The sequence below is a fragment of the Myodes glareolus genome, chromosome X (assembly GCF_982192425.1).
Source record: "Myodes glareolus chromosome X, mMyoGla1.1, whole genome shotgun sequence".
NCBI classification, from domain to species: domain Eukaryota; kingdom Metazoa; phylum Chordata; class Mammalia; order Rodentia; family Cricetidae; genus Myodes; species Myodes glareolus.
The window spans coordinates 81,132,581-81,153,562 of record NC_142053.1 but is presented as its reverse complement, the minus strand read 5'-3'; the positions used below and the strand labels follow the sequence as shown (position 1 = coordinate 81,153,562).

Genomic DNA, 20,982 nt, shown 5'->3' with positions numbered 1-20,982 from the left:
ATTAGATGTTTTGAAAATGGGAACAACATATTTGTGCACCACATCGCCCTACCCTAGGTCGGGAGAGATGGCTCAGAGGATGGAGAGCTTGCTGTGAGTTCAGATTCTCAGTACAGATGGAAAATCCAAAAACCATGGCATAAGTCTGTAACACCAGAGCTGCTGGGGGTACAGGTGAATACTGGGGGCTTACTGGTCAACTAACTTGGCCTAGCTGGCAGGCTTCAGGTTTAGTGAGAGTCTGTCTCCAAAAAGGGGAGGAGCTGGAGAGATGGCTCAGCAGTGAAGAGCACTGCCTGCTTTTGCAGAAGCTGCAGGTTGTGGTTCCAGCACTCTCACAGTAGCTCGCAACCGTCGAAAACTCCAGTTCCAGAGATCCTACCCCCTCTTCTGACTTCCATGGGACCAGTCACCCATGTGGTGTATACATACATGTAGGCAAATGTTTATACATGTAAAATAAACAATTTGTTTCAAGACAGGGTTTCTCTATGTAGCCATGGCTGTCCTGGAACTCACTCTGTAGACCACGCTGGCCTCGAACTCACAGAGATCCACCTGCCTCTGCTCCCAGTGCTGGGACTAAAGGTGTGCACCACCAATGCCCAGCAGAATATTTTTTAAAGCTGGAGAATGATAGAAGAAAACATTCAGCATTGCTCTCTGGACTCCATATGCACATACAAGCACACTCATGCAAACATAGACAGGTGAGAACACACACACACACACATGCATACAACACATAAAGGGGTAATAAACTCACACACATGCATGTACCATACAAACAGACCCACACAAACACCAAATACACACACAACACACACACAAACATACACACTTAAATACACACACAAACACACACACAAGCTGATGTAGAGCTGAAAAGAGTATGAAGTCTTACATCATTGAAAGAACAGGATTTGGAAACATCAGGTGTTCCAGGCTTTTGTGGAATTTCATTTTAAGGCGTTCGTGTGAACCAGACATTTAACATCTTGAATATTCTCTGCATCATAGAAGTACTCCACACCATCACCTGCAGAATTACTGGAAAAGTAAGTGAAGAAAACGAGATCAGGTCCAACGTCATCCCGACCTTAGACAAAGCCTCACATTTACTGTGTGTGTTGACCTTATGAGTATCAACCATGGGATTCCAGCCCTCTGGTGAGTGGAAGATGCTGACAAACAGTGTTCAAGTCAATGAGAAAGATCAGTGAGACAGGATATACATCAGGGTTCCAGACCATGACTGGACAATCACAAAGAGTCTGGAGATGACAATAATGGAGAGGAAAAGGAAACTGAAGAAATTCTGGGTTAGCATCTCCACCTTCGTGTAGTTAGGTAATTCACCTAGACATGACTATGAAAGGTCAGTAGCAGGAAATGAGCTACAGAACAGACATGAAGAACTGATGGACTTGCTTTTTACCAATTTAGCAGATACTTTGAACTATGTGCATCATCTATTCATCATGAGCATCTCATGTTTTTGACCTAAAGGCATATCTTTTAGGTAATAAAAACACAGCTGTTATTAATTCTAGGTTTTCTCCACACATCTTTATGTTTTCAAGACTGTTTCAGACCTGGGTAAGTTGAAATTTTTACTCACCATATTTTTAATTTGCAGAGAGAATTTATTTTATAGATTTTTATTTTTTTCTTTATATTTTTCTTTATTTTTTCTTTATTAATTAAAAACATCCACCTCCTTCCTGCCTCCCTTTCCCCTCCCCCTCCCCACCTCCCCTTCTCTTTCTAGTCCTAAGAGCAGTCAGGGTTCCCTGCCCCGTGGGAAGTCCAAGGTCCTCCCCCCTCCATCCAGGTCTATAAAGGTGAGCATCCAAACAAGCCAGGCTCCCACAAAGTCAGTCCATGCAGTAGAATCAAAACCCAGTGCCATTGTCCTTGGCTTCTCAGTCAGCCTTCATTGCCAGCCACTGAGTGTCCAGTTTGATCACATGCTCCATCACTCCCAGTCCAGCTGGCCTTGGTGAGCTCCCATTAGATCAGTCCCACCGTCTCAGTGGGTGGATGCACCCCTCGTGGTCCTGACTTCCTTGCTCATGTTCTCCCTCCTTCTGCTTTTCATTTGGACCTTGGGAGCTCAGTCCGGTGAAACGTGTCAAATGCATAAGTTCCTGAATGAGTAGTAGCAGAAGAAATTAGAACTCATTTATAACAGGTATTAAAGTTTCTGTTGGCTTTTTCAGTCCTCCCAGAAGAGCTGTTCAGATGCCACCTATTGCGGGTTTAGGGAAGCTTCCCTCCCCCACAATCATCTTAATGTCTCAGAGGGTAAATCTTTAAGATCCACTGGGATCCCAGTGCTGCCCCAGTGACTGGGCCATGCTCCTCCCTGCTGTGCAGTACACCATAGGCTATCATTCTCGGCAGGCTTGGGAACATTTCTTTGTTTTGTTTCCTCAAAAGAGCGCGAGAAGTTCTACCAGACATTCAGCTTTATGTTTGCTACTAGGAAAACATCCAATACCTAAATGACATTGATATCTGACTTTGCCCATGCAAGATCTTAGACTTGGGGTTCTCACCATCTGTCTGGCAATTCAAGGAATGTCAGTGTCTTCTTTTATGGGTTACTTCATTGGGAAAGATGATCTGAATTACACGATCTACTGATTCTGAATGAAGAAGTCCAATTCAGAATTTTACTGTTGCCTTTTTTCTTAGATAACATGGCTTGAGAATTGAACTAAAGCCAATACTTGATTTGCTGCAGTGGTTTGTGCATCTCCGCAAGGGTTCTCCCTCTAGCTACTCATTGATCTCCTTTTGTTCACATTGTCATTCTCCACTCAGGGCTGTGCAAGTCTCTCGGGGATTTCATGTCTGAGATACCATTTATGTTTTGTGACCTGTGCGTTGTTGTGTACCATGTAGTTTTAATCCACATAATTTGTTGCTACATATCTTGGTCTGTTTTATGCTCCTCGCTTTCACTAAATACACACTTTTAAGTCTTCGTCTATTTAGAAACCATGTGAAATTGATTTTGTCAGTTGGATGACAGGCAGGAATTATTAGCAGATTTACAGAAACTACAAAATATATCAGTATCACTGTGTGACACAAGAACAGTAGCATCTCGTCTCGCAAAGATAGTAGGGAGGTTTGGGGAGTTACTGTGCTCCTTATCCTTCAATCCTGATCTAGTTCTAAACTAGTCTAAAATAAGGATGTTTACTTTGATTGTAACTAATCACATAGCAATATTTGGCTCTGTACACTAATGTGCATTTCAACATACATGATTTTGACTTTACACTCTGCTAAACATTTCCAAAACCCTTTTGTTATTAAAATACTACTTTCCAAAGGCTCTGATCTGTCCTTCACCTTTACGGAAATACAGTGTTAACTGGATCTACTTTGAATAGTCTTCCTGGAAAAGGTGGGAAGCAGTGGGCTGCTGGGGCAGGCTCTCCTCATCATAACACTGAACTGCTAAATTTTCAGGCACTTGAGACCCATTCCTAAATACTGGCAATTGCTAGAAGCTCACCACATTCATTGTACTGTAAGTGGAGAAATACCATGTGCATCCAAATTCACTAATCTCTAATTATTGTTAATATCTCACTACTGACCATGTTCAAATGGTAATTTAAAGTACTAGTCTGAAAAAAATATCTCCACCTTGGGAGTTCACTGACATATTGGCACTGTGTATTCAGCAAAAGAGACAACATAGAGAATTCCCCTTAAACACCCCTCCCCCTAGAAAGCCTTGCTTGGCTTGTGTGAGAGCATATATTATTTTACATTAACACTTCTTGTTCAAATTGACCCACTCTAGAGATGCTCTGCAATGATGGATATGTGGAGACCTAAACAATAATGCCATATAACATATGAGAGTCAAAATATAGCAGAGGTGAGGCTTTTAGACTCTGAACTGTGACAGTACATGACAAAGGGCGACATACCAAAAAACTTAACACTGAACATTTGCACAGATATCCAAGGAGAACTAAAATATGCCAGATAGAGACCCTTTAATTATAAAACACTGGTTGGGAGAGTGTCAGGTCTGAAAATCCTGAAAGAAAGGCAATAGGCCTCACAAAAATGAAAGGACCCAAACAATGAGTTTCTTTCCTTCCTCAAATGTGTATTGTATTTTTTCTGTTGTCTTCCCTCTCCTTGTGCCACATCCTTCAACAAAAACATATTTCCCCCTTTCCAAACTCAACTGTGGAACCAAGACAAGGCTTGGACCAAACCCCACTGCAGGACCATGGGGACACCGTCATCTGTCACTGGAGGATAATGAACTGGGGGATCATGGGAAGCAAGGGTTATGAGATGGGCTTCAGTGCAGATTAGTTCTCTGAATCCTCCTTGGTTTTACGTGTTTGTTCCTCCACCATCAGATGGAGACTATAAGAATCCTGACTCTTCAGAGCCTCCGAAGACAAAGGAATTGTGGAGATTAGATAGCATCATCATCACAAACGTGCCATTGAAAACAGAAGCAGGAAGCCAGGCGTGGAGAAGGGTACTAGAATATTAACACTTGAGCGGCTGAGGCAGGAAAATCACCACGAGGTCTTTATAGGCAAATCTCAGGTATGCAGTGAATTCAAGGCCAGTCTGCACGGCACACTGAGACCCTGATTTTTTAAATGAGGCAGGGAAGGAAGGAAGGAAGGAAGGAAGGAAGGAAGGAAGGAAGGAAGGAAGGAAGGAAGGAAGGGAAGAATAAAGAGTCCAGCTCAAGTTACGTTCACTTAGCTAGTTGTCTGCCTGGTGAGGCCTGCAGTGCATGTGTTTGGAACATCAATCAAAGATTCAGAATATTCAGGCTTTAAACATGTTCCTATAATTCCCATCAATTGCCCAATGTGTTACCCTGGGTAACCAATTACTGTGGCCATTTTTGGGAAAGCCCATGTGACTGATGTCTGCTGCATCAAGTTTTGAACTTTTCACCCAATCATTAATTTAAAAAACTAAAGTATTTGTTCACTTTGTGCTTGGTGAAGGTAAACAATCCTCTGTGATATTGGTCTGATACTGCTTAAAAAGAGCTTGTATTTTCAGTGCCTACAACGCGTTTATTATGATTTGTTCACATACACATATGCCTAGGCACAGTGACAAACCTTCAGGATCCCACATGGATGATTACACACAGGAGCGTGCCAGTGCATATACAATCACAGCACAAATGAAAACACTGACATGCAAACCCACTCAGAATCCCATTGATCGATCACATTAGATCACAAAATACTGCTCTTCTAAGAATCATAAAAAACAATTATTCCAAAGAAATAATGGATACAGTGCAACATTGATCTTCAGTCAAGTAGACTCCCCACATCGTAAAAAGGGCCTGAAAGTTTATAAAACTCTATAATACTTCAAATGATATCTTTTAAAAGGCAGGCATGGTGATACATGCCTGTAATCCCAGCACTTGGGAGGTGGAGGCAGAAGGACTGGGAGTTCAAAGTCATTGTCAACTATATACTGAATCCAAGGCCAGGCTGACTACATGAGAACCTGTTTCAAAAATAAAAAATTTACAAACATTGGTCATTTTAGACATGAAACAGGATACCACACAGGCAGTGCTCTAGAGAGGCCTCCTACTCCAGCCTTCAGGTCAAGTAGGACATGCACTCCGGATGTCCAGAAAGTGAGACAGAGCTGGCAGGCTTTGGTGGCAGGTGCGAACTAAGAGGCTGCGGTCCTCTCTCTCCATCATGGCCTGAAAAGAAAAGGAAAAGCCAGAGTCAGATTACATACATGTCTCCACTCAGCAAGCCCTCACACTTTGATGCCCCACCCAATCTATGATTGGTCACTGAAACCAGAAACAAGCACACAACCCCCTTAACTGTGGTCTTGGCTCTACCGTTTCTCAGTCAGGGTCACCAGTATTTTTGTCAATCCTGAGGTCTACAGATATGATTCTCCCCATATCAGAGAAGTGTTGTCTCCTCACACCCCTCCCCCATGTTTTCTGGCCAAGCCTGCTTCACAGACTCTGTCAGACCTCTGTGAGAAGCTAGGTGTCCAGCTTCCTTCACTGTGCTTTGTTCTTGGATGTCCACCACCCAAAGTGGCTTCCCACTAACACACTTCATCAAGGTTTCTGTTTAGGTTTCTCATCGGGGCTCAGCCTTCCCGTCCAGCCTCCCCAACAATGCCGTTTTCCTCTGAGCAGTGACTGCATGGAGCAGTGAGCATGATGGGACACATCCCGACTGGAAAGCATCCATGCTCTGAATCTACAAGGGAAATGCCTTGAAGTCGTCAGCACGGTCTCATTCCTTTGCAGACCCTTATCCTCCGTGCATGTCCTCCCAGTCTTCCTCGGTCTCCAGTGGACTGAAGATATTGCCATGGGCTGCGAGTTATTACACCTAGTTCTATTCCTTCCCTTGACATGCCCTTGAACTCCATCCAATAAGACTTGGCCACCTTGGAAGGGGGCTCAGTCTACAGGGTTCTTTTGTTGTTGCCACAGTGGTGGTGGTTCTGTTTTTACTCCAGGTTCTGACCATTTACTGTTGAGCGAAAACACTTCAAAACTGGAGATTCACCTAGAAGCCCCGATTACCATCTCTCATGTCGGAAATGTCTGACCCAAGAGGTCCAAAATCCAGGTTTCCACAGATTACCACAACCTGATCACCACAACCCTTCCAATTTCCCAGGTCCCCCTACATCATGCTCCATCTTGAAGACAGAAAGCTACCTGGCATGCTGCCACGATGTTGCAGAGGGGCAGAATCGCGAGGGTCCTGAGAAGAGTTTTTCAGGGCCAGCAGGGCCTCGGCAGCCTCCAGCTTCCTCTGCCACTCTGAGACAGCAACAACAGAAGCCTGCTTGGTGGCATTAGGGACCTGCAAAGGAAATGGAATCAGATAATGGCATCTGGGAAACCACACCTCCTCCCACTAACACAGGTACCCCCTTAAGTGCCCAGTTCCCTCCAGCACCCACTCCCACCCTAGGCTTTTAGCTCTTCCCATTCACTAAGCTCATTCCCTCCCAGGGACCTGGACCCCACTACTTTGCCAGGACCTGTGGCTGCAGAAGAAGAGGGCCAGGGGTAGCACTGGGTTGCAGGGTCACACTTGAAAATCTAGAAACAAGGAGAGAAGAGGCCAGGGGATGAAACCCTCTGGTGGAAACCTACTGCTGGAACACTTGGCAGACCAGGGGTTTTCAAACCAGGCTGGGGAAATCTGAACGACTCCAAAGTGTTTGTCCCTCTCAACTAGCCACCTTCTCGGCCTGCTTCCTTTTAAAACTTTGAGATTTTTCTTGACATGCTAATATCTGTCAGATCTTTCTTCCCTGTGCTGCAATGAACAGGAGAAAGAACCCAAAGAGACTATGCTCTAATCTGCTAAGCAGCAGGAAAGATGTGAGCCCCTCCTTTTTCCGGTACTGGCTCTTGCTTCCATTTTGCCCAGTCCCCTGTGGTTATGAAGTGCTGGGTCAGTCTCAGTTCAGATGGTGTCACTAAAAGACAGGGACCATGAAAAATGCTAGCACCTCCTGTGACTGTATGAGCATACCTGAGTCTCTGGAACGCTAGATGACTCATAATGGAGTCCCAGCTAACTGGAGACCCTCTAATTTGGCATCAAAGCCCAGGGCGATGCCTGCTTCCTGCCCTTTGTCTGCAGACACATTGCCTGGACATACTGTCCCTGTATACCCTCACATGATGTGGGTTGCATGCCATTTGGACTCATTGGACAGTAACTCAATATGACCTTAGCTGCTTGGGTAATGTATGCATATTTGCCAGTGAACATACACATCGAACCAGATCTGCACCTCCATGCTGGTCTCTGGAGGGAGTCTGTTTCCCAGGAAACTCTGTGACTCTGTCTCCCTCCCCTCTCCCCCACCGAGATGCAAATGAGAGGGGGAAATTCACAATGAAGGCCAAGACAGGCCCTTCTCTAGAAAGTCTCCTCTATAGCCTTTAGCATTCCTTTAGGCCTCTATGGCACTCCCCATCATGACCCCAAACTCCAACGGAACCTTCTCTCACAGAGAGAATCTGTTGTGATATGGAGCAACAGCCCAGGCTTATTGGGGGCTTACTATGTGGTAGACCTTCTTCTACTTCTCTCGTCAATGTCATAAACATAACCCGTTTTCCCAGAGTGGCTATCGAAAAACATAGACTTGGAAAGATGAAATCACTTATCGAAACCCTCAAGATTAGAAATTCTCAAGGCCAAGTGCCATCTCTTCACTCCTCCTTCTGAGGTGATGTTTCCTCCTCCTCCACACCTCCTCTTCTCCTATTACATTTCTTCTTCCTTCTCCTCTTTCTCCTTTGCCTACCTCCCATGGCACCCACCACAGTGCTTAGCATGGAGTAATATAGATACAGCTGGCTTTAGGACCATGTTCAACTCACCTTTTGGGCCTGACAGATGGACCACGAGGTTCCCGGGAAAAAGAAATCATTGGTTGCTGCTCCAAGGTCACTGGAACATTGGGCAGAATTGCCCATTCTCTCTGCCGGCTAGGCATATGAGTTCCCTGAGAACTTCCCTGCTGGAATAGAGACAATAATAGGAATTTGGGTACCCGTCCTACCATGAAAAGAGGAGAGATGAACATGTTGTTGGATGACAACGGAAACTCAGAATGTCACAACTTGAAGCCCTTGAAGATCATCGAAGCTTACCTTTAATTTTAATTTTCAGTTCACACTAAAATCCAGGAAGATGCAGTTAAACCCGAGCTCACATGGTAAATCACGGCAGATGTGTGGATGAAACACATGACATTAGGACACAGTACAAGGGACAGGGAGGGAGATTCTGGAAGCACTTCTCACAAGCAACAGAGTCTCCTTACCTCCTGTGGAACTTTGTGGTACCTGGCCTCACTCTTGTGCACAGCGCTCTTCTGCCCATCTGTAAAACACCAGGCACAGCTTACTTAAGCCTCGCCGACACCACCCTTCCAAATATTCTGGCCCCGTTTGGAGGCTTTGACATACTATGCATCTTTCCCAACTCTGGGGTTCCTTTCTTCTTCTGGTGAATGGTCACTGTGGAGCCTGATGCAGGAGGGGCAGGTGAACACTTTGGGCTAAGTAGCAAGACAGTGTCTCAAAGTAACAAACTGAGCACTCAGCAACAAATGTCTACCTACATAAAATATCAGCAATGGATGTGGACATTTCTCCAAAGCATTTAATTCCTAACATTGGTTTGATGAGTGCATACCAACAGTCTCACTGCAATTTTAAGACAGGGATGCTGACAGAATTACTCATGTTCCCTCCACCTAAATTCAGGTTCCTTCACTAACCAAAGACACTCACTGCGGCTTTCTGCCATACCAGCCAGCTTCTTGCCATGCTTGTAGAATTTAGGGGCAACAGCCATATTCTTTATCAGCCCTTGATCCAGGTGCCTCTTCAACCCGGTCCTCTGCTCTTTCTTTGAGGCGCTCACAGCAGGCAAGGGCCCATGCTGGTCCCTAAAGTGAAGGATTGAAGGACCAAGGTCAGCAATGCGGAAAAGGCCCGATCCTTACCTTGCCAGACATGACACTCACAAGAAGGCAGTGCCCTGTGACATTTGCGGGCCTGGAAGAGGCAGAAATGCTTTTTATCCCTGATTTGGGTAGTGATGCAGTGGTTGTAGAAGTTGTACGAGTGGCCTATAGGCCTTCTAAAGCCAAACTCGTTCCCCCGGAGAGCTCCAGTCTCTTGCCCACTGTTACATGTGGGGTCAGAAAAGCAGGGGTACAGCAGGTATGAATTTGTGTTCCATGGCTTTAGGGTCAGGAGTGGAGGTCAGAGTAGCTCCTGGATCCCCCATCCCCAGGTTACTTACTCTGTCCTTAGAACAACGAACCTTCAGTAACTGGGACTTTTCTCTCTATTGTTCTCACTGTTGAAGTAAACTTTCACTTCCTCATTTCCCTATGGCTTTCTCGATTTTCACCTAGGCCTTCTTTTATAGTCCCCTTCCCAAAGTCCCACATGTACGAAGCTCTTCACAGTCCCACAGCCGTTCAACCTGATAATGAGTTTTTCTGTTTATCTTCTCTCCCCACAACCCATTTTCAGCACAGACAGTCCTGCATCTTCAACAATCACTACACTCCATTCTGTTGCATCATTAATTGTCTTCCTCATGGCCTTCATTCATTCACTTCCAGCCTGGGATTTTATGTCCCATGCTCTTAGACAGTAGTCTCAAGAATGCCTTACTTCCCTTAACTTTTCATTAAGGTTATTTGCACACTTAACCTTAATCTTGATTACCACCTGGATTCCCCCTTTACACTGACTGTCCTCTTGCTTCTCATCCGGAATCACATTATGCTTCTGAATTAGAGGTGATGACGAAAACCTCTGATTCCAGTACTCAAGAGGAAGGAGGAAGTAGGAAGGAGGATCAGGAGTTTCAGACCATTCTGGGCTACCTAGGGAGACAGTATCTCAAAACAAAGAAAAAGGTATAATTCAACAGTACAAAACCTACATGAAATGTAAGCAAAGAACAGAAATAGACATTTCTTTAAAGCATACAAATGGCAAAGTGAAATAAGAGCAAAGAGGTCAAGACCATGATGGGGACACCCACTGAAACGGTTTACCTGAGATAATGGGAGCTCACCAACTTCAGACAGACAGGGAAGGAACCAGCATAGGACCAAACTAGACCCTCTGAATGTGGTTGACAGCTGTATGGCTGGGGATGACAGAGGGCCACTGGCAGTGGCACCAGGATTTATCCTACTGCTTGTACTGGCTTTTGGGGAACCCATTCTCTTTGGATGGATACCTTGCTCAGCCTAGTTGGAATGTTCTCGGACCTTCCCTCCGAGAAGTGGGGGGAGGTACAGTAAGTGGTAAGGTGGATGGAATGGAAGGGAGGGAGGGATGGGAACTGGGATTGGTATCTAAATGAAAAAGGATAGTTTGTTTCTGCAAAACAATACTACTAAAAAGACTAAGTGGTCATAAATATGAGCGAGAATAAAGTGGACATGAGAGGAGTTGGGGGTGAAGAGGGAGGGGTGAAAATGATGTAGCTAAACTACTTCATGTGTAATTCCCCTCTGTATACTGTGAATACTTTTGGTTAATAATGGAAATTGGCTTGGCCTGATGGGGCAGAGTAGAGTTAGGCTGGGAAAACTGAACTGAATGCTGGGAGAAAGAAGGCAGAGTCAGAGAGAAGCCAAGTAGCCCCGCCAGAGACAGATGCCAGACAGGACCTTGCCAGTAAGCCACAGGCACTTGGTGATACACAGATTAATAGAAATGTGTTAAATTAATATGTAAGAGCTAGCCAATAAGAAGCTAGAGTTAAGAGGCCAAACAGTATTGCAAATAATATGGTTTCTGTGTGATTATTTCAGGGCTGTGCAGCCAGGAACAAACAAGGAGCCTCCTGCAACAAGTAGGAAATTCTGCAGCAGAGGAGAGGGTGCCTGAACTGGCCCTGTCCCATAGCCACACTGATAAATATCTTGCATATCACCATGGAACCTTCATCTGCCAATGGATGGAGCTTGAGACAGAGACCCACATTGGAGCACTAGATTGAGCTCCCAAGGTCCAAATGAGGAGCAGAAGGAGGGAGAACATGAACAAGGAAGTCAGGACCATGAGGAGACAGTGGGACTGATCTAGTGGGAGCTCACCAAGGACAGCTGGACTGGGAGTGATGGAGCATGTGATCAAACCGGACTCTCTGAGTGTGGCTGGCAATGAAGGGTGACTGAGAGGCCAGGGACAATGGCACTGGGTTTTGGTTCTACTGCATGGATTGACTTTGACAGCCTGGTTTGTTTGGATGCTCATCTTTATGGACCTGGATTGAGGGAGGAAGACCTTGGACTTCCCACGGGGCAGGGAACCCTGAGTGCTCTTGGGACTGGAAAGGGAGGGGGAGGGGGAGGTAAAATGGAGGCGGGGAGGAGGTGGACAAAATTCTCAGAAATATAGAAAATTTAAATTTAAAAGAAAAGAAAAGCTGCTCAGAAGCAATCATTCCTGGGGAAAGGAATACCAAAAGCACAATGAAGAAACAATTCATTAACTAGGGTAGCAGCACTCTAAAAAAATGCTCACAATCCAGAGGAAAATAAGGGAAATCTGATCCTTTTGAGGACTGCTGTAGAGACTACAAACTGGTGCAACTGTGAGACTGTCTCAAACACAGTTTATTCACAGATTATAGATGGGCTGAGAAGGAAATCAGGGAAACATCACCCTTTACAATAGCCACAAAAACATGAAATATCTTGAAGTAACTCTAACCAAACAAGTGAAAGACATGTATGACAAGAAATTTACATCACTGAAGAAAGAAATTGAAGAAGACAGCAGAAAGTAGAAAGACCTCCCATGCTCTTGGGTAGATAGAATTAACATAGTAAGAATGGGAATATTTCCAAACGCAATCTATAGATTCAATGCAATGCCCAGCAAATTTTTGACAGACCTCAAAAGAATGATATTCAACTTATACATAAAAGCAAAAAAACCCAGGATAGCCAAACAATCCTATGCAATATAGGAACTTCTGGAAGAATCACAATTGCTGCCTTCAGACTCTATGACAGAACTACAGTATGTAAAAAGAAATCTTGTATTGGCATAAAAACAGAGAGGGGGATCAATGGAATCAAATCAAAGACCCACATATCAATCCACACACTTAAAAATACCTGATTTTTGACAAAGAAGGAAAAAATATAAAGTGGAAAAAAGAAAGCATACTCAACAAATGGTGCTTCCATAACTGGATATCTGTAACATGAGCGGCCAGCTTGTTGGGGTTTCTGTCCCACCCGGTACCCCACAGCCGGCAAGTCCCAAAGAAAGTTACAGAGTCTACAGTAGGTTATAAACTTATTGGCCCATTAGGTCAGGCTACTTATTAGCTCTTATAACTTATGCTACCCTATCTAGGTTAGGCATATAGCTTGGTACCCTTTTCAGCTGTCAGCTCACGTGTTGCTTCTTCGGTGATCTGGGCAGGAATGGTGGAATGTGCTTCCTCCTTCCTAGCCTTCTCCTGTTCTCATCGTCCTGCCTCTACTTCCTGTCTGTTTGATCTGCCTATACTTCCTGCCTGGCCAATCAGCGTTTTATTAAAATAGATGATTGACAGATTACAGACAATTCTCCCACACCAGGTATCAACATGTAGAAGAATGAAAATAGATCATATCTATTACCATGCACATAACTCAAGTCCAAATGGATCAAAGACCTCAACATAAAACCAACCACACTGATCCTCATAAAAGGGAAAGTGGGAAGTACACTTCAATGCATTGGCACAGGGAACCACTTCCTAAATATAAACCCAGTACCACAGACACTGAAAGGAACAATTAATAAATGGGACCTCCTTAAGCTGAGAAGTTTCTGTGATGCAAAGGAAATGGTCAACAAGACAAAACAGCAGCCTGCAGACTGGGAAAAGATCTTCATCAACCCCACATGGGACAGAGGTCTGATCTCCAAAATATACAAAGAACTCAAGAAATTGGTCAGCAAAGGAACAGATAATCCAATAAAAAAAAATAACAGGGTCCAGACCTAAACAGAGAACTCTCAACAGAGGAATCTAAAATGACTGAAAGACAATTAAGGAAATGTTCAGCATCCTTAGTCATCAGAGAAATGCAAACCAAAACAACTCTGAGATTCCATCTTACACCTGTAAGAATGACCAAGATCAAAAACACTGATGACAACTTATGCTGGAGAGGTTGTGGGGTAAAGGGAACACTTCTCCATTGCTGGTGGAAGTGCAAATTGATACAGCCACTTTGGATATTTGTATATTGGAAATTTCTCAGGAAAATAGGAAACAATGTACCTCAAGTCCCAGCAATAACACTTTTCAGTATATACCCAAAGGATGCTCAATCATACCAAAAGGACATGTGCTCAACTGTGTTTAGCAGCATTATTTGTCATAGCCAGAACCTGGAAACAACCTAAATGCCGCTCAACCAAAGAATGGATAAGGAAAATGTGATACATTTACACAATGGAGTACTACACAGAGGGGAAAATTAATGACATCTTGAAATTTTTGGGCAAATGGATGCATCTAGAAAACATCATATTAACTGAGGTAACCCAGACCAAGAAATACAAATACAATATGTAGTCACTCAAAAGTGACTTTTACACATAAAGCAAAGAAAAGCCAGCCTACAATTCATAACCCCAGAGAACTTAGACAACAAAGAGGACCCTAAGAGAGACATGCATAGATCTAATCTACATGGGAAGTAGAAAAATATAAGATCCCCTGAGCAAATTGGCAGCATGGGGGTCATGTGAGAGGGTTGAAGGGGAAGAGTGAGTCAGGGAGGGGAGCAGAGAAAAATATAAAGCTCAATAAAAGGAAAGTGTTTTTCTCCCAACTCTCTACAAACCATTCAGTTATTATTGTCCCCACAAGCCTTCTTTCATTCCAAACAGTCTTCAGATGTTCAACACATTTTTTTTGTTGAATCCCTATGAAATAGTATTAGGCCTTGATAGACATAATAAACACCACTTAGTGGACTAACTTTTCTCTCCCTGACTAGCACACCCTCTTGACTGTCATTCAAATTTCCCACCCTTCCTCCCACTGATCCTTCAGACCGTTTCTCCATCCTTCAACAATTACACCCAGGCACAGCTGCTCCTGTACTGATCCCGCCTTGCTCTCCTCCCCAAACACCAGCAAAGATCTCCTCCTCCAGAAACGCGCTAATTTTGCTCTTCCCCAATTTAGCTCTGCCATGGGGATCCAGAGATGGGGCTCTCCAAAAAGGGATTCCCGAGTGGCAGAGACAGGAAGGGTCTCCAAAGTCAGTGGGATTTTCTTCCCTGGCACTTAAGTAGCAGAAACAGGGAAGGAACTGGCCATCTGGAAAGGACAGAGGGCAGGAAGAAAGAAGAGGCACAGAATATGAAGGTCATAGTCCTGATGTCAGCCTGTGGCTACCCCAAAAACCAAGTGTGAAGAGTTTTACATTGTGTATTTATTTTACCAAATAAGTGAAGGGTATCTATTCTGCTAAGGTAACACAGTCTCATTTTACTTCACTCTGCTTCCCTGGGAACCCGATATATGCACAGATTCAACATATCACTGAAGAACAGTTTATAGTTATTTGTCCTAGTCTATGGGTGACAACACAAAAGTAAACTTATATTTTCATATAACCAATAAAGGCTCTTAGCCAAACGTTTCAAAAGACTGACATTGTACAATGTGTTGTATGACCATGACAAAATTAACTGGCAACCTGGCAACAAACCTTATCCAGAATTCCAAAAATATTTGGAAGTTACCAGGAAATTTTAATAACCCATACGTCAAAGAAGAAATCAGATGGAAGGTAAACTATTTTCAACCGAATAAACATGAAATGATATTATTTATGAGATACCACTGAAATGGCTATTTACATTAAAATTTAGAATTAGTTAATTAAAAAGTAATTGAGAGTTGAAGAAATAGCTCAGCAATTTAGAGCACTAACTGCTCCTGCACAGGACCTGGGTTTAATTCCCAGCACCTACTTTTGGTTCACACCCATCCATAACTCCAGTTCCAAGGGATCTGATAGCTTTTTCTGGCCACCTACGGCACCAGCCACACACATGGTATAGATATAAAATTGCAGGTAAAATGTGCATACACATAACTGAAAATTTAAAAATTAATTAATTTATAAATTTCAAAATCACTGTATTATAAAACTTTTGACTCAATGGTCTGACAATCCATTTGAATAAACAGCCAAGTAGTAAATCAATAAAGGAGATGGTATATTCTAGGTGAATAGAAGGAAAAGACTAACAAAGAACAAAAATCATTCCAATAGAAAATGAAAAAACTATAATGAATACAGCTGAAAAAATGTTTCTCTAAAATAATTTAAATGATTTATTACAATCTATATAGATTAATAATATTTTAAAGTATGGATCTCAAAATAGTTTCTACAGACTTTAGCAGGAATGTAATAAAAATCAGGGTGACCTGTAGTTCCAGAAAATGAAGAAGCCGAGTCATGAAGTTGTCTTGAGCACAGGAGCTGGAGGACAGCCTAGGTAGGCAGTATAACAAGACCTCAAGGCTTACACACTTAGAGAGAATGTTAGCAATAAGAATAATTCAGTAGTTCCAGTATAGAAAAGTATGCGGAGAATCATCAGGAAAGGACACATTTTAAAACTGTCGTATGATTCATATTACTAGCTTGCCAGCAGGCTGCCCTGCTTGTCTCTCAGAGTTCAGACAGAAAATAGAAGCATTGTCTGGGTCCCACACTGGAAGTCATACAAAGCAGTAAAGAGTACCCAAGGCCAAGAAAATGCCATGTGACTGCTGACTGCCCTACACCTGAAAACAAGAGACCGAGGGCAGAATATCTGTCACCCAAGAAAACTCAGAGACTGTCAACAAACATCATTAAAAACTGGATAATTTTTAAATAACAAGACATTTGGTTAGCTGAATAATTCAGTGATAATTGTTTCTATACACCTCTTTAAAGTAAAAGGGGTCATACAATTTTTAAAAGGGCAGGAGAGATGGGCCTGGCTGTTAAGAATACTTGCTGCTCTTTCAGAGGTCACAGGTTCAATTCCAGCACCCACATGGTGGCTCACAACCCTGTGTTAACTCGTGTTCCAGGGGACCCAATGTCCTCTTCTGGCCTCCATGAGGACCACATGCACATGTTGCACAGATATACAAGCAGACAAAACATCTAGACACATAAATACAAGACAAATCATTTAAATGATTTAAGTTTTTAAAAATTCAGTTCAGAATTGAGAATGCAGTCACAATGCAAACCTCTCTCCTAATGCTTTTACTTGGGAATAATATCTGCTATTTCAAGAAAAATTTGAGCAATATCATGAGAACGTTCTCAGAAAATAAAACAGGGGTGCTTCTGCACAAAAGGAAGTCAACATTCGACTATGAAACAGGAAGGGGTTCATGAGCATCCACCGGTAACTGAGGTGTAATGGACAGTTGATGGCTTTTGGGGAAGGAAGAGTCAGGATTTCTTTTAAGGGTGTGGCTACTGGTAAGGTGACCAAGTTCAGGTAGAAGGCCCTATCCCCAGAAGTATGGGGAAGAAAGCACAAATTGGAGCCAATGGGGTACGAAAACAAACAAACAAAAAGATAGTACTAGAGAGATGGCTCAGCAGTTACGAGTGTGTACTGCTTTTGTAGAAGACTCAAGTTCAAATCCCAGCATTCACAACAGGAAAGTGCCCATAACTACTGAGCCATCACTCCAGTCCCTAGTTTACATTAATACACCACAAATAGTGCTAGCCTGTGGTGCATTCCTGTAATATTATTAGCACAAAGGAAGCTGTAAGAAGTGGAACATCATAGGTTGGAGGCCAGACTGGGCTACACTGCGAATTCGAGAACTCCGTCTTCTACAGAGTAAGACCGTATATCAAAAGAAAGGACAGGAAAAGAAATCCATGAATGAATTTCACTGTATTAGTCGGATAAGAGTAGTCACTAAGATGTGTGCCAGAAAGGGCATGTGATGATGTGAAAACTCCAGGGATAACAAAATCAAATGAGGAGGTATGTTAATTTAGGAACATAGCCGAATATTCTCAATCCGATAATATCTATCTGTAAAGAAACAAGAAGCAAAAAACAAAGTCTACAGGAAATGCTTCATGGTAAAATGCTAAATACTCTTCTATTAATTTTTATGATTTCACACGAAATAATGGACCTTATGACATTTTCACAATGGTTTACTCTACTTTGCTCACATTGACCCCCATTACCCTCTGCTGTTCCCTGTCCATTGGGTCCCCTTCATCCACATAAAAAGGATCCCTTGTACTTTCAGGTCCTACACACAGACTGTTGTAAACACCTACAGTGGAAGGTTGATTCCTCACAGGCAAAACATATGACACCTATCTTTATTTTTCCCTATTACCCTCTTTTCACAACCTTGGCATTCCCTTCTTCCCTCAAATGCTCTCAACTTCTACTTTGATATATGGTCTAGGCTATACTGTGACAGAAAACACATGATAACGGAAAGACAGAAATTTCCTGTCAATATTTTAGAAATGTGGCAGCATGTTGCTCCAGATCCTCAGCACATGCACACATTCTTTAAGCCATACCTGGTTCAGTCAGGCACAAAATGGAAACAGAGGCACATACATTGAAAACGAAAAAGGCAGAATCTTGAGGGAGGGGCAATCCGGGTGGAGAGAAGGATGGGAAAGAATGTGATAACTGTGTGAAATTTTCAAAGAATATTTTTAAAAAATATTTCCATACCCCAGGAAAAGTCATCACCTGGTTGTTAGAAATGGTTTTGCAAAGCTAGAAGATAAATTAGTATGAAAACACCAATAAACTACAAACAAATACACCAAAAAAGAATTTTAAGTATGACAATAACATTAAAATAAATAAAATATCTGTTAAGAATATTGGCACAAGTACTGGAACATTTGTTTGGAGAAAACTATTAAAATCTTGCTAAGAGAAATTAAAATAAATATGCTGTGCTCACTGTTCAAAGCACTCAGAAGGTTTCCACTTTCTGTAATCATCAAGAAAAGTAAAGTTATGGCTCGGAGTTCTACAGTAGTGCTGACGACACAAAAGGACCAACGACATTCAGAAGAGGACAAAGATGGAGAATGTCTGAAGCCCGGAATTTCACTATCATGCTCCAACACGGAGGAAAGCACCACAGCACGGAGTAACCTAAGGACACACACACCAGTGAGATCAGAGGCAGGCCACAGACAGCACTACAAAGGCTCCACGATAATTCTTTTAGGAAATGGACAGGAAAAGTGGATGCCCAGATGGGGGAAAAGGCAAACAAGAATCGATGGCTCCAACAGATTGCAAGACATAACCCAAAGTGAATCACGATTCTAAGAGTAAACTGCTAAACTTTAAAACCTACGACCTGACCACTGTCCTACACATTGGACACACTCTCCAGGCCCCAAAATACTTTCCATCATTCAGCAGACGCAGACACTCAGATATACGGGTAACCTATGCAGAGCAAACGTGTCTGAAAGAAGTAGAATCCAGACCTTCTGGCCTCAGATCGCCATGCCCAGACCTTGTTCTGGGATTTTTATATCGGTTTGGACAGTGAACTTAGACAGCGCCATGAGAAACCTCACAGACCTAACTAAACGGGGCTACCACAGACAGGCCTCGTGAGCACTTTTATCTGTGGAGACCCCACACACAGGGAACTCACTGTGTACCCGAAGACCTCTGCATTTTCAGTCCAGCCTGCAGAACTTGCATTCGGGCTGCTGAGTGGGCCAGAGTGAAGGGGAAATGCAGAGAAAGAAACAGAAAGTTCCGGGGGCGGGAGATAGGACACAGTCCATGCACCAGAAATGTATCTACTGGTTGAGCACAATGTACTGAACTGAAGCAGGGAGGAACCATGGGCAGGAGAAATGGGGCTTAGGGCCATGGAGGGGTGGGGATTAGGGCTATGCAGGGGGCAGGTCTCAGTTCCACAGCCAGCACAGTGGAGACCTCAGCACATCTGTGGAAAAATAGTCCTGAGTGGGTCGTCACTCTCTAGGAAGATGATATCCTTTCCCTTCTTTCCACCTCCTGGGCAGGTGAGGTTCACATTCATGTGCTCTGGGACATCCTCTAGGGGTACTGGGGTTTGGTCAGGCCAGGGCTCCCACTTCTCCATCCTCAACCAGTAGAGCAGATACATATCTCAGTACCCACATCGGGTAATGGACAGCAGTCATGAGGGACCGCAAACATGAGGTCTCTACTCCCTTTTTAAGACTGTGAGAAACCCACAACAATACTTCCAGGAAGGTGTTGTCTTTGTTCACACAATGGGGAACTCATCCAGTGGCCCAAGAGGAACCAGGAAGGCTGCTCCTCCAAGAAGGCCCTGGAAGGGTCGGTTCCAGAGAGCCTTGGCACGTGTGTCCAAGTTCTTCAGGTGAGGGCTCTGAGCCAGCCTGCCTCCCACCACTCACAGCAAGCTGCAATGACTCCCATCCCTCTCTACCAGAGAGCTCCCCAGCCCTCCCCTAAATTCCCACAGGGCTTCTGAGGGTCCACTTGTCTCTCTGATTTCTTCTCAGGATAGGCCGCAGGACAGAAAAAGGCTGAGTCTACCGGGGTCCGATAATGGAGCCACGGCATTCTGCTGCCCAGGCCCTTGCCCTCCTGAGAATCTTGTTCAGTGTGGTTGAAATAAATGCCTTCATGCTTTACAATGTTTTGCCTCCATTATATTTTATTCATATTCTGTGCTGACATCAACTTAAGATGTGCTGGGGATGATGTCTTGGTGATGGGGTGGGAGATCTTGGAGAGGAGAGCAAGTGTCTTTCTGAGTTCTCCAAGGACATCGAGTTCCCCTCTGAGGCAAAGATACTTGCTCCCGTCTTTGTTGCAAAGCAGTCTCACTCAAAACTACTGTTTCTTTCTCACAGCTGGCAGCTCTGACCCCCATACTTCCATACATCCAGGAGGAGCGGCTTGCAGGCCTCTCCCATTGTAGTCCACACAAACTTCTTAGCTGTGAAGTCTTGAGCAGAGATTATGGGGGAGGGACGCATACACGAAGAATCTGTGGAGCCTTTAAAAGGACTCTAGACTGTGCTCACAAACACCACCCAAGCACCCACAGCTCCTCAGGACAAGACAGGGGCCAAAAACAGACTTGCTTGTCTCTACTGCACAAGGACAACCTTTATGTGATGAGGGTTTCTTGTCTTCCTAGGGGGACCCTGAAAGGTACTGAAACATTTATGCCAGGGCAAGGCTGCAAGTGAGGATGAAATGCAACTCATCTTTTATCCTTAGGCAGTTTTTCTGACCTATAAAATGTATTTTCTCTACAGGAAAACATAAATAGGACACAGAAAAACACAAATAACCTTCCC

The 20,982-nt window shown here is 43.7% G+C and overlaps 1 protein-coding gene across 2 annotated transcripts; it reads right to left on the bottom strand.

The window, feature by feature from the left end:
* Positions 1–3,449: 3,449 nt before the first annotated feature.
* Positions 3,450–19,412, bottom strand: LOC148117380 (doublesex- and mab-3-related transcription factor C1-like). Of its 2 annotated transcripts, none has more exons than XM_087902658.1 (7): positions 19,308–19,412; positions 9,347–9,504; positions 8,875–8,933; positions 8,429–8,568; positions 7,069–7,129; positions 6,740–6,887; positions 3,450–5,746 (listed from the first exon to the last, which is right to left on the bottom strand). In XM_087902658.1, the coding sequence occupies exons 1-7, from the start codon at positions 19,355–19,357 to the stop codon at positions 5,637–5,639; spliced, it is 726 nt and encodes a 241-aa protein (XP_087758784.1). In that variant the 5' UTR covers positions 19,358–19,412; the 3' UTR covers positions 3,450–5,636. The 2 variants fall into 2 exon arrangements, with proteins under 2 accessions (XP_087758784.1, XP_087758785.1); XM_087902659.1 differs by having other exon boundaries at positions 8,429–8,565; positions 19,308–19,388.
* Positions 19,413–20,982: the final 1,570 nt, after the last annotated feature.